Genomic DNA, 17,695 nt, shown 5'->3' with positions numbered 1-17,695 from the left:
TGAAGGTAATCTTAGGGGTTGGCGAGTATTGCTTTTGGGGGCAATGGTCCCTCTTGCTTGGGGGATAATTAAGAAACTTTTGAAGGTCGTCCATACCCCAATGAAAGAATTTGAGACTACTACATAACGACAATTTCCCCCCTCAAGAGGAACCATAATGAAGAAGATGTGTGTAACACCAGACGAAGGTTGTATAATGCCTTGATAGTGGAGGGCATTTTGCATCTTTACACCTACTTCCCAAGCATACATTATAGTGAGGATTTCCTGAATCTTGTCCCTTAAATTGAAAGTGACCACAAGATATGATGATGATGAGCTCTACATATCTTAACCAATCAAGTTCATCCCTCCTCCATACTTTGGGAGCATTGACATTCTCCCAAGCAACATTTCCCCCAAAAAGCACAAGTGCTAGCAAGTCTTGACTAGGGTAGTTTTATGACCTAGGGAAACATCAACAAGAAGAAAAGCAATGACTACAAGGAACACCCAACTCCCGGCCACAACCTTGGAAGCCAACAAACATATCAAACTCTTGAAATCCTTTATAAACACGAGCATAAGTCCAATGTTCTGCATCTCTTGGCATCCCAAACATTCTGGAGGTATTTGATCTAAGAACAAGCTACTGAACTCCTTTGCACACCCACAACTTATCCTAACTAGTTTCCCATGACCTTTGCCATCATGATGATGAGATACTTAACCTCTTATTTTCCTCTCTCTCTCTCTCTCTCTCTCTCTCTCTCTCTCTCTCTCCACATGAGGCTAAAGGAGGCCCTAGCTTCTGCACCACTCACCCTCCAAAAGAAGACACGTTATTTTCCTTAATGTGTTACACTTGTGAATTAATGTCCCCTATATTGGCAGCTACACAGCAGCCTTGAAAAGGTTTGTTTTGTGGTGCCATTTCTCCTCCTCCTTGCATCTACGCTTTGCTGTGCACTATCCTTTGATCCTCTCTAAAGACCTTGGGGCACCCTTCGAACAGTCACAAAGAAAAACCATTCACAAGTCCATACAAAAAGAAATGAAGTGACTTTATAAACAAAAACAAATTCTAAATGAAAAGACAAATTTATCACCATCACTGAACAGCCCCCAATGTATATACAGTTTGGGCATTCCAGATATTATCATTTATGGTGCCATAATTTTTACTACAGCCTTAGCATCCACGAAAAGAGATGAAACACAAAAAAGTTATCAACCCCTCAAATCGATAGACAATCCCACCTACACAAATCCACACAGTCCACAACACATCAAGGATCTGAGGATTCTCCCATCTCATCACTCAACTCATACTCGTCCTCACTAAGTTCACCATCACTGCTCTCTTCTGGTCTGCTGCCAACATCCTCCACTTTTGCATATCGTTCACAATGTTCTATAATAACATCCAATAAATAAATAAAAATGTATCACTAAAGACAATCCTAGTACAAGGCTCAATCTAATGAATGTAATAAAGAAACAGCAACTTATTTAGGATAAAAGATGCAATGGAAACCAAAAGAAATAGAAGTTAAATTTACAAAAACAGACCAATCAAAATTTCCTTTTTACAAAGCCCTAGGGAAGTTCTACCCAGTTTTGACCTGCTCGAGCATGTACACGCGATCCTTCCTTGAGCCCCTATTCTTCTTTTAGTATTTCCACTTTCAGGTCTAGACTGAATCCCTTCTTGCCCAATGGCTGCAATCTTAAACCATAATGGGCATTTCACCTTTAAGGCTTGTCCCTTAGCATTCCTGAATCCTCTCACTGAGGATCCTAACCATTCCTCTAGATTTCCTAATTCATGCGTTCTCTCCTAGGGATCAAATCACACCATAACATAACAGGTTGGGGCGTTTAGACCTCTCTCAGAAGATAGGACTGGAACTTGGAAGGAGATCCTCTTCACCATCTGGACAAATTTTGACAAGCCCTCTCTTCTCTTGCTTAGACCTTGCCAAACACCATGGAGGGATGGTCCACATACTAGCAAGCTTGTCATGTGCACCTTGCACTGGGGTGCACAGTGACACACTAGCATGATCATCAGTGCAGCATTTATACAGAAGTAGACCCTTTTTTAGGATTATTTGTCATACGCCGTGACCCCATTGTGAGCCCCCAGTCTAGGGACAGTCAAGCACGAGCTACGTAGGTAAGTCTCTAAGCTTTAGAGGTTAGTCAGATGTCAGTCCTCTTAACCCACTTGGAAATAGCATCATACAAAAGCATTTAGGTGTTTGCCCTACCATTAGATGCATGTGTAGGCATGTCGAGGACCACTGCATTAGAAGGGGGGAAGCCCTAAGGCCAGCCCCAAGGCAGCCCACTTGGGCTAGCCTTGCAAAGGGCATCTATGCCTTTGCCATGCAGTCGGCCAGTCCATGTGGCTTAGGGGGCCAGTCGGCCAGTACCCAACCAGCCCCACAGCAGCCAACTGGGCATTATGCCAATCGTGGGCTTTTATAACAGCTGACAGGGAATTTACAGCAGCCGACATGTTCTCTAGCAGCCGACTGAGCATTTATGCAGTCGTGGGAATAATACAACAGGCCAACAGCCTTCTCAGGCAGCTGACCTGAAACCGGCTTTTAGAATTCTGACGGGCGGTGGAACAAACACTCGCACACAAAACACTTCATCACCTATGGGAACTTGGAAAAGGAAAACAAAAAGGGAAGCTAGAGTGCTCCTACAAATAGTACAAGGACACCGATTGGCCCCAAAACGGAGTGGCACCCCTTGCGGTATTTCTTTACTTGAACAAAATTTGAGTACAAAGTACAACTTGTCGAATCCTCTACCAATAGGATCCCTTATAGCTTTTCACCCAGGACTTCCAAATAAAAACTCTCGTTATCACAGCAAAGCATTCCCGAGAGAAGGCACACCTGTACGACACCCCCGTGCTTGAAAAGGTCTTCTCCATCTCTATCATGGATCCCACAACCCTTTCCCAAACAACAGTAGGGCTGTACCAATCCACATGTCCTTCCTATAGTCCCAGCTTGCATGTAACCTCGAGAAAACTAGAACCTGTCCACATGAATCCAAAGACATGCTTTCTACATGAAACCAAAGACTTGTATCCGATAAACCAAAGACCTGTATCCATAAACCATAGGCATGTATCCACAATACCAAAGTCCTATTTCTTCTCGAAAAACCAATGTCCTGTTTCCATGAGAATCCCACACATACACCATCCAATCATGGTGCCAAAAACCTAGAGAGAGAAAGATAGAGGACGTGTCAAGCAATCCCTGAATACACATAGGTCCAAGACGAAGAGCAACACACATCTCTTCCAAGAACATCATCCTGTGCATATGTAGCTTGATCCTCTGCATCCTATTCTCGTAAACAAAACGTGCTTGCGAAGAGAGAGAGAGAGAGAGAGAGAGAGAGAGAGAGAGAGAGAGAGAGACCCCTTACAGAAGTTCCAAAAAGTTTTGCATCGCCCGCCTTCCACCATGCATGCAAGGTTTCTCTTCATGCAATTTTAGCGGAGCTACGGGCATCAGTCGTCTTGTACAGGGTTTGCAGGTGCTGAATTAGGGTTTGAGAGAACGGGTTTTCTTTGCTTTTGTACATGGATTTGGATGACCCGACTGCTGCTGTTGGTGGCATGGCTGCCAATAGCCTTAACATGGATCTTATTGAGGAGATGATCGAGAAGGATGTGGGTTATGCTTCAGATGCCTCGGAGCAACAAAAACGTCAAAGGCTTGATGTTGATGCAAGCTACACTCCGGTGAATGTTGGAGAGAATGCAGAGGAAAGTTCTCAGGTACCTTCTCCAGAGTTTGCACGTTTACTGAAGATCACTGGTGAGCTTCTGCAAGAATATGTGAAGGCAAATAGCGTGCAAATGGCTGCAGTAGATAATGGTGGTGTGGCTGATGTATGCATGGAGACTCCTTTGTTGCTACAACAACTAGCAGATTTTCATGATCGTGCTGCTATCGTCTTCTTTACTGGACGTATTCCGTTGTTGTCTCGTCTTAGAGCATGGTTGGGTCGCTTGGTGTCACCTGACCCACTTGAGGAGATTTATGATGGTCCGAAAGGCTTTTATGAAATACTTTTTCGCACTTCGGAAGCCCGTAGAGCAGTCTTGGAGCAGGTGCCACTCTTTTTGGATGGGCAGTTGGTTCATGTGCTTCCGTGGAAGCCTATGGCAGAGTACCAAGATATGTTGCGCCAGGCTTGCCCAGTTTGGGTTGAAGTGAAACAATTCCCACCAATGTTTTGGCGTGTTTTACCAGGTCTCATGCGAGGTATCAGTGATGTCTTGGTGATGCCTCGAATGACATCTAGAAACCGAAATCGTCTATGCATGTTGTGGGATACTTGGAGACCTAGGCCGACACATTTGCGTGTCAATATGGCTGGGCTGCAACCTTTAATGTATGAATTGAGGTGGGATACATTTGCTGGCCACTATTTCAAATGTGGTGAGATGGGCCACTTTGTCTCCGAATGTCCTAAGAAAGAACAAGTTGTTGCTACCAAGGATATCGTTGATGGACAATTGCCCGTGGAAGATGGGCATGATGCTCCTTTACATGATGCCCAGCACATGGATGTACATGTGGATGTTCAAAATGAGGTTGAGCAGCCATGGATGGAAGTACGTGGTAAAAAGACACGATTTGTTGCCCCGTGGGGGGATTTCTCAAATGCTGTTTGGCGGGGGCCTTTGCGTACTCATCAGGGACCCTTACATACATATGTTCGTCGCCCTTTGGGTTCAGGTGCCCAGCAACAGACCAGGATTGAGAGACCGGGAGGCCAACTTTCTCAGGGTACAGGGGCTCTTGGGGTGGATAGAGTAGAACGCTATCCTATTAGAAGTCACCTAAGAAAAGAAGCACAACAACAATTGCCTCTTGTGTTTGGTTCGAAGGGTGAGGTCATCTCGCCATGGGATGGTCATTACCCTTCGGCACGTGCTCGGGAACTCCAAGGGCAGTCTGAGATCACAAATACCATGTCTAAAAATGCAATGCTTCAAAAGGTTCGTGATTTGGCAGATTGTCCTGGGCCTAGTACACGGCCTTGTTGATTCCTTTTCTGGGAAGGCTTATGAAAATTGTACAATGGAATGTAAAGGGTATTTCTTCGTGCCAAAAGCAGTTCAGGCTTTGGCGTACAACTTTTTGTCATGGTTGGGATGTTTTGTGTGCAGTTGAACATAAGCAGCATAAGTTAGCTGGCAAAGCCTATGTATATAAGGGGTTTCATGTTTTCTACAGCGGACATCCTGCTTCGCAATCAGGTGTTATGTTTGCTGTTCATTTGTAGTTTCAGCCTTCTCTTGTGATTCAAGATGTTTATGGAAGATTTCTAGTGATACAGATTGTTTGGGATGATACGCCTTTATGGTTGTTAGGGGTGTATGCTCCAAATAATGCTCGTGCACGCCGTTTGCTGTGGAATGACTTGTGTGCTCTTTCAATCTCTCATCCTGGCTTTGTGATGGGAGACTTTAATATGTGTGTCTCCAGGGAGCAAACCACGTCGCCTCATTCTGTAAAATGGATGGCCCGGAGAGAATGGCGTGGGAAGCTTTTGCAACAAGGTCGCTAAAACAAGACATGTGGTCTTGGTTGCATCCAGATGAAAGGGGTTACACTTATGCCTCACAACAATTTCGAGGCACTTATGCTAGATTGGATAGGATGTATATTTACATCAAGATCTCTTTTTGCCAGAGGTTCTTACTATGATGGTTGATCAGCAACAGGTTTTCTCGGATCATTGGCTGCTTGTGTTTGAAATGGTCTATCATCCTGTGGATGCATATAAAGGATTGTTGGGACACTTGCCTTTGCGCTTAAATCACACTTTTTTGGAGCATGAAGTTTTTGATGTTTATATGCATCAGTTGATACGACATTTCTCCACAAGAGTGTCCATGGCTGATTATCATGCTTGGCCAGTGTTCGTTACCAACACTCGGAAATCAGCGCAGCATTATGGTCTTGCTAATGCCTCTATACAAAAACAGCATGTGGCTCTTCTTGAGTCGCTTTTAAAGGGCTTGCAGGCGTTCATGTTTACTGACTCTATGGATGCTGAAGTTGTGGATGCCATAGAATGGCTGAAAAAGGAGCTATCTAGGGTGCAGGAAGCACAATATGTTCGCTTTAAACTACTTGCACGTCTTGATGCTTTGCAGGATGCTAACTGTCAATCTCATCGCTTCTATGATAAGTTGCATTAAAAACATATGCGTGAGAATATTGTTAGGCTGATGGATGCCCAAGGGGCAACCTTGTTACTCAACCTTCTGAGGTTATTCAGCATTGCATCAGGTTTTATGAAGATTTGCTTGCCCCTCGAGAGGATGTCTCGCTGGCTGTCCTAGCTGCAAGGGAGTCATTGTTTGCTGAAGTACGATATCAAGTTGACCCTGATGTGGCGGTTCAGCTTGATGCTCCTATTACTCAAGGAGAAGTGGAAGCTGTTCTCTCCAAACTTCCCATGGGAAAGAGCCCTGGTTGGGATGGTTTGACAAATGAGTTTTTCCGAAAATATGCTGATCAGCTTGCAGAGCCTTTGACGCTTATTTGTCAAAGGGTTTACGATGAGGGATATATGCCTACCGATTGGAAGTTGGGCATACTTCGTTTGTTGCCCAAAGTCCCTTCGCCTACTTCTTTGGCTCAATGGCACCCGATCTCACTTATGGGTATTATGTATAAAATCTTTACAAAGATTTTTTTCCAATCGCGAAGGTGCTTCCTACTCTTATTTATCCATATCAATATGGATTTGTGCATGGCAAGAATATTTTGCATAATATTCTTAATGTTCAAATTGGAGTGGATTATGCCAAGGCAAAGAAGCAAGAGATTGTGATGGTGCAACTGGATCTTGAAAAAGCTTTTGATCATGTCAGCTGGTCTTTCCTTTCTCAGTTAATGACAGCCATGGGCTTTGGTCCCAAAATGGCTAATTTGGTGCATTTACTTGGCTCTGGCTCTATCACGCGGATTATGCTCGATGGAGGACTTTCGGATGGTATTTCTCTCACCCGTTCTCTCCCGCAAGGCTGTCCTCTTAGCCCTCTTTTCTTTGCCATTACCACTCATCCTATGTTATCTCGCCTAGATGCTATGGCATCGCATGGTGAAGTGGTTGGTTTGCATCTCCCTCATGGCAAGCAATTGGTTGCTCAAGCCCTTGCGGATGACACTTTTATGTTTCTCAGGGCCGAAAAAGCCAATATAGATTGAGCAATGGAAACTTGGAATAATTTTGCATTGGCTTCTGGGCTGAAAATAAATTCAACAAAATCAACCCTCATTGTATACACGGAATTTGATCTTGAGGCATTAGGGTGGCAAGGCCGTGTGGTGCATACAAGAGACATTGTTCGTCATCTTGGGTATCCGGTGGGTGTGGATGTGGACCCCCAAGCGCTTCTTGCTTGGATTTCTGCTCGGATCTCAGATAAATTTGTGTATTGGAACGCTCAAGGGTGACCTATGCACGTGAGGTTAAGGTAGCTCAGGTTATTATGCTTAGCATGATTTCCTATTTTTTGCCTTTGTTACCTTGGACGCACAATCTCTTCTCCGTTTGGTGCTCCCATTCGGTTTATGCTGTGGAAGAGGCAAGGAAATATTATGGGTCAAACATGGATAGCTTGGAATCACATTACGACGCCCAAAAGAATGGGTGGGGTTGCTTTACTGGATGTCCGCTTGCATATGGTGGCACGTAGGTGGGCGCTTTTCAGGATATGTGTTTGCAGGAGCAGCCTTGGGTATTCATGGCTCGTGACTCGATTGAGTTGGAGGGATTGTCACATGGACGGACACGTGCGTAGGCTTCATGGTGGGACATTGTGAATGCGGGCTCATCCTGTCCGTATTCGCTCATCTCACATTTTATCGCATATTCTCCTTTCTTGGCATGAAGTTCTACTATTGGCTCGGTGGATCCTGATCATGAAAGACTACTTTTGAACCCTTTGCAGTTCGAAATATTTGTGGAGTCGCGTGTCATTGTTTGACCAGACAGAGATGCTTCACGCATACGACTCAACCGCATGGTCAGGTTAGGCTTGGTTAGAATCCGAGATGCTGTGATACCTGGTCGTGATAGGCCATATTCGTTTCGTCGTATTCGGCAGCACTTTAGGGTTCCTCGGACATTTCAGCCACTATGGGTTGACATCATGCATGCAGTTGAGCCTTTTACTCCATTGCCTCGGCCATCTGCAAATCAGCCTTGGCTTGATTGGGCACTATGTAAATCTGGTGACTTGATATCACTTTCAGCTAACCAGGTCTATCATAAGCTCGTATCAGAGAAAGATTGGGTTTCAGCCAAGGCCAATAAGGTGTGGGGATTGCACAAGTCTAAATCATGGTGGCAGAAAACTCTTATGCGTGGTTGGCAGTCTAAACTCCCTTACCAAGGTAAGGTTTTCATTTGGAGGATGTTGGTGGGAGGGTTACCTACACGGGATCAGCTCAGCCGTCGTAAAATTACATTAGCCTCTTGCTTCTTCTGCACGACATGCACTGAAACAGTTATGCATCTGTTCATGAGTTGTCCAGTGGCCCATCAGATTTGGTCTTTTGTCTCTCGCGTTTGGGAGGCAGTAGAGAGGTTACTGTTTCGGCTCATCAGTGGATATTTGGGATTTGTCCTCAAGTCATTACTTCGGACAGTCACCTTGTGATATTCCATTTCCTTAGATGGACAAGACTTTGGCATATTTGGACTACACGGAATGGGTTCATCTTTGATTCCTTGTCTGGAATACATGGGCACATTCTACGTATCCGCGGTTTGCTGCTTTGGCAGTTTTCTTCTCTTCTCTCAGCTCAGCTACTGGATGCAGATGTTATTTCGTTATGGTCTACGGCGGCTCGGCTGGCTCATCTTTGATGCTTTTATTTGGGATGCTTATTTGGCTAGGAGGCTTTCTTATTAGTGTACAGGTTTGCATGGTCATGATCCTTTAGAGGATCTTTTGTGGGGGGGTTTTTTTGGGGCCATAGGTTCTGTGTGAGCCATGTGGCTGATGTACATTTTTACATATAATATAAAACACCATTTCACGAAAAAAAGAGAGAGAGACCCCTTGGCTGTTAGCCCCTCGGCGCCTCCTTCAGTTCACCACCTTCCAAGAGAGAGATAGAGTCAAGCGTGCTATTCAGCCCTTGCGCCTCTGTGGCCACCTGCGGTCCCTCTGGCTGCCCGACTGGCTGTAGAGTCTCCCGCCTTGCGGCCGTTGCTGGCTGAAGCCCTTACGTGTCATATGTGCAACTACCTGGCGAGGAGAGCCTCCACCTGATACCCGCCTGGCTGCCCTGACTGGCTGTAGCCCACCTAGCGCCTGCCGTTAGCTGACTATAGCCCGCCCGCCTGCCTGTAGCCCATGTGCGCAGCAGCACCCTGAAGTCATGTGCGCAGCAGCGCCCTGTAGCCATGTGTGCAGCTGCCCTGCCTGAAGCCCATGCGCAGCACTTTGCCTGGCCTCCCTGTGTGCAACAGTCTGCAGCCCATGCGCAGCAGCAGCACTCTGTAGTTCTATGGGCAGCAGCCTCCGCTGCGGGCCCATGTGCGCAGCAGAGCCCTGGTCACCCGCCTAGTAGCCGCCTGGTAGCCGTACGCTCAACAGCAACTGCCATGGCCCAGCAGCAGCAGCAGCACACGCCGCCTGGGAGCTGCCTGGTAGCCCATCTGGTAGCTGCCTATTCCACGCGTAGCGGCGCTATCCCACATGGCGACGACCTCCACGATTCCGCCAACCTTCGCCTTTTATAAACATGCGATTCAAATCGCTTTTCTCAAAAAGCCAAAAGCAAGGATTAAAAACGCATGCCTCTAAAAATAATATTTTTAATCATCCAAGGTTAATAAACCTTATAAATTTAAAGTCCCTTTTGTCCCCTTTCACCTTGGGCTGGCCACCATATATGGGTTTCCTTTTCATATCCAACTTGATGCCGTTCACACTGTCCCCATCCCGTGCCCATGCCCACCTGCTTGTTGTCCAAAGGGAAAAACACAGGGTCGTAACACAACCAGCCCCAGGAGGCAATATAAAAGCATGTGCCTCAGTCCCACTTCAATATTCAGGTATTCAGCAAAGTACACAAAGTTTGCAGCATCCAGTTGACTCCAGGCTAAGGAAGGAAGCTCCTCTTCACATTCAGCCAGCATATGTGCAGTCCTACAGCTATCTAGACTTGCATCAGAAGAGTCTTCAACTGAGCCTCGGACTAGGTGGATACTCAACTGACGTACAATCTTCCTCGTCCTTGCGTTGGCCATTCATATCACTTGTACTCAGCATTGTGCTCCAATACCCCCCCCCCCCCCCCCCCCCCCCCCCCTTGCAAGCAGGAGTATTTGCTTATATTATTCTTTGGAGAAATGCTACCCAACACTGTGTCGTCTTGTATATTCTCATTTTCATTCTCTCTCTACTCTCTACTCTCTAAAGTTGATGCTTAAGATTCTCACCACATAAAGGTATAAAGAAGGCCCTGTTGTGCGTTATCAAGATCAAGCGTAGTGCATGTAACATTGGTATCAAAGCATCAAATTGGTAACCCAACTTGGCTACCTAAAGAAGTGAGAGCATCCGGTGGATGGTTAAACTGTGGTCCGGAAAAGAAACCTAGGCCTCCACCATGTTGGGAGAGACATCACATCAAGAAGAAAGCCAACAAGAAGGGATGGAGGCACAGCGCTTCCAAACAGAAAAAACCCTTCCACTAAGCATAGAAGAGCTCCTGAGACATGATGGAGCAAATAAATTCTTTGAAGATGCAGCTTGCCGCGAAAAAAGAGAAGCCCAAAGAAGGCATCTCAGAAAAAGAATTGAGACGTGCAGAGAAACAAAGGAATAGGGAAGCCACATGAATATACGAGGAAGACCAACGCTGCGGAGAGAAAGCCGACCGAGAGTTCCAACAAAGACTCGACTGGCAGGCTGTGCAAATCCAGAATCAGAAAACGATGGCACAAGATCTGGCGGCTCTCCTTTAGTAAGCTCCGAATTCCTTGTCCTCCACCGTTCCTACCACCACCGTCATACGAACCTCTCCAAATTTTAGTAAGTATGATGGTAAGCGTGATCATGCTACAGTTACTCAATCTTCATCAATTTGAAGCACATTTTTCTTTAGCTAAAATCACAGATCCACAAGATAAAGTCCATGTGGCAGCACCCGACCTCACTGGGGAAGTTGTTACTTGGTGGCAGCATTGGTCACAACCTCACACAGACCCCATCATAGGCCAAGTCCGTTTTCATTGGAACACCTTCGTGGCTGAACTCAAAGCCCGTTTTCTTCCACCACAGTACATGACCAATCTTAAGGACGAGTTTTTACAAACTCACTCAAGGTGGTTCCCTTGTTTTGACCTATTCAAACAAGGTCATTACAATGGCACAACAGTTGGGCATATCGGAAGAAGATAAGCTCAAGCAATTTATTCGAGAGGTTTAGATACTACCATTAGGTACCCAGTGAGGAATTTTGAGCCTCAGACTTATACATGGGCACTGAACCTCGCTCAAAATTAGGAGCTGATGCTGAACGGAGGTAAGCCCAAGTAGGTGCCGTCTACCCCAAAGCTCCAACAACAATCATCCACCCAGTAGTCATCTACCTAGGGTAAGGGGGCTCAAAACAACAAAGACCAAAAGGACCAAAAGAAAAATTCTTTAGGTCAATCGGTTACCATGCAAAGGGCATCTATGCCTTTGCCATGCAGTCGGCCAGCCCATGTGGCTTAGGGGGCCAGTCGGCCAGTACCCGACCAGCCCCACAGCAGCCGACTGGGCATTATGCCAGTCGTGGGATTTTACAACAGCCAACAGGGAATTTACAGCAACCGACATGTTCTCTAGCAGCCGACTAAGCATTTATGCAGTCGTGGGAATAATACAACAGGCCGACAGCCTTCTGAGGCAGCCGACCATCCCCAAGAGGCAATATAAAAGCATGTACCTCAGTCCCTCTTCAATATTCAGGTATTCAGCAAAGTACACAGTTTGCAGCATCCAGTTGACTCCAAGCTAAAGAAGGCAGCTCCTCTTCACATTCAGCCAGCATATGTGCAGTCCTACAGCTATCTAGACTTGCATCAGTGGCCAGAAGAGTCTTTAGCAAAGCCTCGGACTAGGTGGATACTCAGCCGACATATAGTCTTTCTCGTCCTTGCGTTGGGCATTCATGTCACTTGTAGTCAGCATTGTACAGCATTTCTCCAATGAATAATATAAGCAAATACTCCTTCTTGCACAGGGGGGAGGGGGGGTTGGGGGTATTGGGACCCAATACTATGTCGTCTTCTATATTCTCATATTCTCTTCTCTCTCTCTACCCTCTAAAATTGATGCTAAAGATTCTCACCACATAAAGGTATAAAGAAGGCCCTGTTGTGCGTTATCACGATCAAGATCAGTGCATGTAACAAAGGTCCACCTTTTCCAACTATGAATGCTTGTCCGCACACTAGATGATCCCTAGCATCATGGCTTCCAGCAATCCTTCAAGGTTTCCAAGTGAATGTTTTAGCTGTTAGGATGGACACTCACTGGCAAATAGAAGAGATCTGGTGGGAGGCACAACTAAACAAGGGTCTTTAATAGGGTTCAATAGAGAAAGGATGAGGGTCTTTACAGAGGAGGTAGCCTGCACAAGAGCCTTTCCTCTCTCCGGAAACTCTCAGAGAAGACCCAAGATAGTGAAGTCCCAAATGGAGATTGACTGCACCCCTAGAGTCCATCAAGTCTTTGTGGACAGTGTAACAGGTATCATGCCGATGCTTCCTTTTCGTTTGAAGCAGGAGATAGAGTCATTCATAATTTCTTCAACTCTTCAAGCCCCCACTCAAACAGGAAAGCCTACCTTGTCTCAAAGGACAGATGGGATTATAAAGTCAGATGCCCATGCTTCAGAGCAAGTGTTGGACGATTCCAAGGACAAAGTCGCAAAACTTTCTGGAGGATGCTTTGCAATATAATATAAATGGTAGGTTCTTTTTGTCACGATGTGGTGCATCACCTCTTGCTGGTCTCTCTTGCTCCTACATTGGCCTTATGCGTTGGCTGATTTGAAATTTCCACTCATCAAGAGAGGATGATAACCACAATGCCCATACCAATGTCTCCTCATAGACACTACTTTCAGAAGGGAGGTCTTGGCATCATTGACATGGCAATTTAGAGGAGATATTTACTCTGTGAGGTCTTCATCTGTGGCCTCCAGCAAGCAGGTAAACCATAGAAGGACATCCTGGGCATAGTAAGCATTTTGTGCATGCCAAACACACAAAATGTTTCTAGCCCTAACATTCTTTAAAGCTCTCCATTGAAGAAGTTTCACACATTCAGGGACATTCCTTTTTGGAGGGTTTCTTTTCATCATTTTTTCCTGTTCCACCTCCATCTTCCCCCAAATTATCCTTCTCGTTCCTGTTCCACCTCCATCTTCCCCCAATTTATCATCCCACCTCCATCTTCCTCCATTTTTTCCTGTTCCACCTCCATCTTACCCCAATTTATCCTCCCCATTGTGCCCTGTTGCAGCCCATTGCTAACCCAAATTGCAAGCCTCTGCTCTTCTTCTACCTTCCTCTCCTCCCCTCCTCCCTTTTGCTTCTCCTCCTCTCTCTTTTCTCCCTTTTTTTTTTGTCTTGCCCCTCTTCTTTGGATATTCAACTTGGCTTCTTAGTTCTAACTTCTTGTATTGTTTACGTTTCTGCATAATTAAAAGATTTTTTAAAAATCATAATGCTATGTTTTCTAAAAGCTTCACACACGCACGCACACACACACACAAAAGATTGAAGATGTCTTGCCACAACCTCTGGGGACTTCAAAGAGGCCAAGAATCATCACAAGGCCTTTTTTAGGATCTCCTGCACTTCTCCCCGGGAGCCAGAAAGTGGGTCACCAAAGCTCTACCCATAGAGGGGTTCATATGATGCATGTCAGGGCGAATGTACATGCATAAAAGGCAAGGACATCAGTTGTGTATAACATGCCGACTTTACAAACAGTTGTGTAACATGAAAGAAGCTGTCAAGACCAACCCTTCCCAACTTACATTACACTCTAGCCACAGAGCTCGACTACATAGTAAACAATTCTCAGGACCCTTTCAGTCAAAATCTTAGCAAAGAAGCCTTTTTAAGAACCAAAACAGATGTTAGAGGCTAGGCATCAAATGCAGGCACCTTCTTTAAACTACTACCTTTAACCATGTGTTCATATTTTGCCTTGTCTTGTAACATCAGTGCTGCTGCTTCACCATTTAATGGATCTGTTGGGTTTGGATACAGTAAAAGCTGGGGAAGAAACACTTCAAACACGTTGATGAGATCTGCAAAGCCATCAACAACCACATTGTTTCTAGGGTTAACACTAAAAAATATGAGCATATTACAGCCCCCCCCCCCCTCCCCCCACCTTTGCTACTCTAGTGTAGAATCAGCTTACCAAACATAGGGCTCCAAGTTTGATTGATCACATCCAAACACACGGAGCCGGACCTGTTTTACAAGCTCACCACGACCCCAATCCCATTAGCATTCCCAATTAGAGCATCCTGAAAGCATCTCCCCTCTTGTTTAGAATTTTTTTTTAAAGCAATTAGAAAAGCCACATTTTATAACTTGAGTTCAAACAGCAATCAGGTGCCCTTGGAGGTACATTTTGCAGTTGATCGGCCAAATACGTTAGCTTTGGATCATCTTCCCTTTTATTCGAGTAGAAAAAACATATACCGATAGAGATGAGATCGTAAATAATGCAAAAGCCATATACTCACCCTTCATCAATATTTGGGTGAAAGATCTTGTTGACAAATCCTATCGATGGCGATTTGTAAGGGTACGCATCCGGCAACTCCACTCTGACAGTCCAAACACCATTCTGATAAGGGCCTGCAGTAGATGTGAATATGGAATGCAGTTAAAAGGGATGAAATGCATCTCTCAAGGTATACATTAAAATGCTATAAGTAATAAGGTTCAAGAAAACAGTTGCCAAGGCCTGTGCGTGCACGCGCAATGTATTTACACACGTCTGCATACACTAGGCTGACATGCATACAAAGATATGTATTATGTGATGTGTATGCAGATGTGTAAACATATGCAATGTATGCATGCATGTCTGCATGCAGAACAAATATCTAAACACAGGTACTAAGACATGTGTTATGCAAATGCACCTGTATACATATGCATCTTATATAGCACACTAGACAGATACCTGAATATAGGTACTAAGATATGTAATGTATGCATGCACATGTACATGGGTATTGAGAAAAGCAATGTATTTATGCAAATGGGACACGCATCCTCCTACACATACACGAATATTGTATGCATGTATTTATATGTCTGCACACATGTGCGATTGAAAAATGCATGTGCTTGAATACATGACAAACATAAATCTACACATACATGAATATGGGTAAATATTTTATACATGTATGTATATGTGAAATTGGGCAATTGCTAGAGTAAAGGTAGTTGATGGTGAAGAGAGCTCTTACTATCACGAGGCCCATGGAACTCCACGTTAAACTCGCTCATATCATCATTCACCATCTCCACTTTGTAATCGCTCATCATTCTGAACACACACACAAAAAACAAACAAACAAACAAACACACAGACCCCTCAGATCATTGAAAAAACTGATCAAAACAAGATCTGCACATCAGATCAATGGAAACCATTAAAGGTGGCTTGGACGTACAGCTTCATCACGTCCATCTCCCTTCGCTTGCTTGGAGAAGACATGGCGATGGTGGGGGGGATCAGCAGCTAGAGTTTGGAAGAAATGAATCTGCTTTGCTGATGCCTTTTCTTCTATATCTCTTTGGTTGACATGAGAGAGCCAAAATGGGCGATGAAAAAAGTGAAAAGAAACTTCATTCGCAACTGCGTGTGTGTGCCACCCACTACGTATATATACACACACAAAAAAATATGTTTGTTTATATACTCACTTATGCGAGTTGTATATACAATGTATACATGTACATACATACACATGTATATATTTACACATATATGTGTATGTATGTACTTTATGACAAGTGAGAGGAGAGAGAGAGAGAGAGAGAGAGAGAGAGAGAAAGAATTGTTTTTATGTTGGGATAGTGAAAGAGAGACTAAGAAAAAGAAAAAGAATTGTTTTTATGTTGGTTGGAAACTATCCCAAATCCACCAACGAATGAATCGTTGGCGTTGACGAAAGGTGGAAGAGAGAGAGATCCACAAATATGTGTTTGTTCATACATATGTAAAAATGCATGTATGATAATTGTGTGGGTATGCACATAAACATATTTAGTTGTGTGTATATGCACGTGTGTGTGTATGTATACACATGTGTATACATAAATACTTGTGTATACATATGCGTGCGTGCGCACGTGTGTGTGTGTGTGTGTGTGTGTGTGTGTGTGAGAGAGAGAGAGAGAGAGAGAGACCCTTGTAAATGTGTGTATGTATGTACATAAATACTTGTGTATACACATGCGCGTGCACGTGTGCGTGTGTGTGTGTGTGTGAGAGAGAGAGAGAGAGAGAGAGAGAGAGATCCCTGTAAATGTGTTTGTATATACATTTGAATGTGTGTATGTATGTATATTTAGAAATATGTATGTACCAAAAAATAATGATATTAATCTTGATGTACTTTTAAAATTATGACTCATGGCATGCATTCTTGTCAATGGGTGTTGATATGTATGTACCAAAAAATAATGATATTAATCTTGATGTACTTTTAAAATTATGACTCATGGCATGCATTCTTGTCAATGGTTAGTGTTGATATATAATGTCTGAGAGAGAGAGAGAGAGAGAGAGAGAGAGAGAGAGAGAGTTTTAAAAGGAGAAGTGACCTTTCCATAGATAGGCTGGTGTACCATCACAAGCCACTCTCTTGGGTTCAGTAGTGACTTGGAAAGTGTGGTTGTCACACATAAGATTAGTATGCAATCTTTAATGGGAAGAAACTCTTAAATTTCTCATTCTTCTTTTAAAAGTTCATAATAATCTATGTAACCCATCAAATCATTGTTTATGGTAAGCTAATCAAGTTAACCATTGGGCTTACACAAGAAGGCTTTAATTATTGGAGACCATGCTTATCTTTTACAAAGAAAGTTAGCTTCCTAATTGTTTAATGCTTGGTTCTTTCGAATATATTGATAGAGGATACCATGAATGTTTCCAACTTTAAGTCTTTTTCATTGAACTTATTGCCATATAAAATTCAGGCATCTAATTTAAAGTTTAGATCAAATTATGAGAACATTTTTACATGAGTATAAAGCAAATGGGCAAATGAATTCCATCTTTCTTGTGCCCACTTCCATGTGGCTCTTTGCATCATCCTTCTATCCTACAAGAAGAATCTCTTTTGTAAGTGAAGTGGTGGAGTTTTTACTAAAGAAACTCCTTATGGTGGGTAACTAAAGTAAATAAACGCATTTTTGTAAAGGAACTTGGCGGTCTTGCATTAAATTTTTGTGTAGCTTTGGCCTCAAGTCACTTGGTGACATAGTTGGTGTGCAACTATAATAAAGCATGCCTAGGTTCCCTTAATGGTTGGGCTAATGGGAAACACAAAGTATATGCCCCACGTTTCAACAAATGTTGTTTTAAAATTATAGG

General features: G+C 44.0%; 1 protein-coding gene across 2 annotated transcripts; it reads right to left on the bottom strand.

The window, feature by feature from the left end:
• Window positions 1–450: 450 nt before the first annotated feature.
• LOC147613718 (ubiquitin-conjugating enzyme E2 5-like) lies at window positions 451–15,970 on the bottom strand. 2 transcript variants are annotated; one of them, XM_086781686.1, is made up of 6 exons: window positions 15,765–15,970; window positions 15,558–15,637; window positions 14,820–14,934; window positions 14,489–14,541; window positions 14,244–14,372; window positions 451–984 (listed from the first exon to the last, which is right to left on the bottom strand). In XM_086781686.1, exons 1-6 carry the CDS (start codon window positions 15,806–15,808, stop codon window positions 932–934), a joined length of 474 nt encoding a protein of 157 aa, XP_086637812.1. In that variant the 5' UTR covers window positions 15,809–15,970; the 3' UTR covers window positions 451–931. The 2 variants fall into 2 exon arrangements, with proteins under 2 accessions (XP_086637812.1, XP_086637811.1); XM_086781685.1 differs by lacking the exon at window positions 451–984 and adding an exon at window positions 1,115–1,393 and having other exon boundaries at window positions 15,765–15,967.
• Window positions 15,971–17,695: the final 1,725 nt, after the last annotated feature.

The sequence above is a fragment of the Cibotium barometz genome, chromosome 43, assembly GCF_041138505.1.
Source record: "Cibotium barometz isolate CiBa-2024 chromosome 43, ASM4113850v1, whole genome shotgun sequence".
Classification (NCBI taxonomy): domain Eukaryota; kingdom Viridiplantae; phylum Streptophyta; class Polypodiopsida; order Cyatheales; family Cibotiaceae; genus Cibotium; species Cibotium barometz.
The sequence above is the reverse complement of the archived record's forward strand: the minus strand, read 5'-3'. Positions and strand labels throughout refer to the sequence as shown.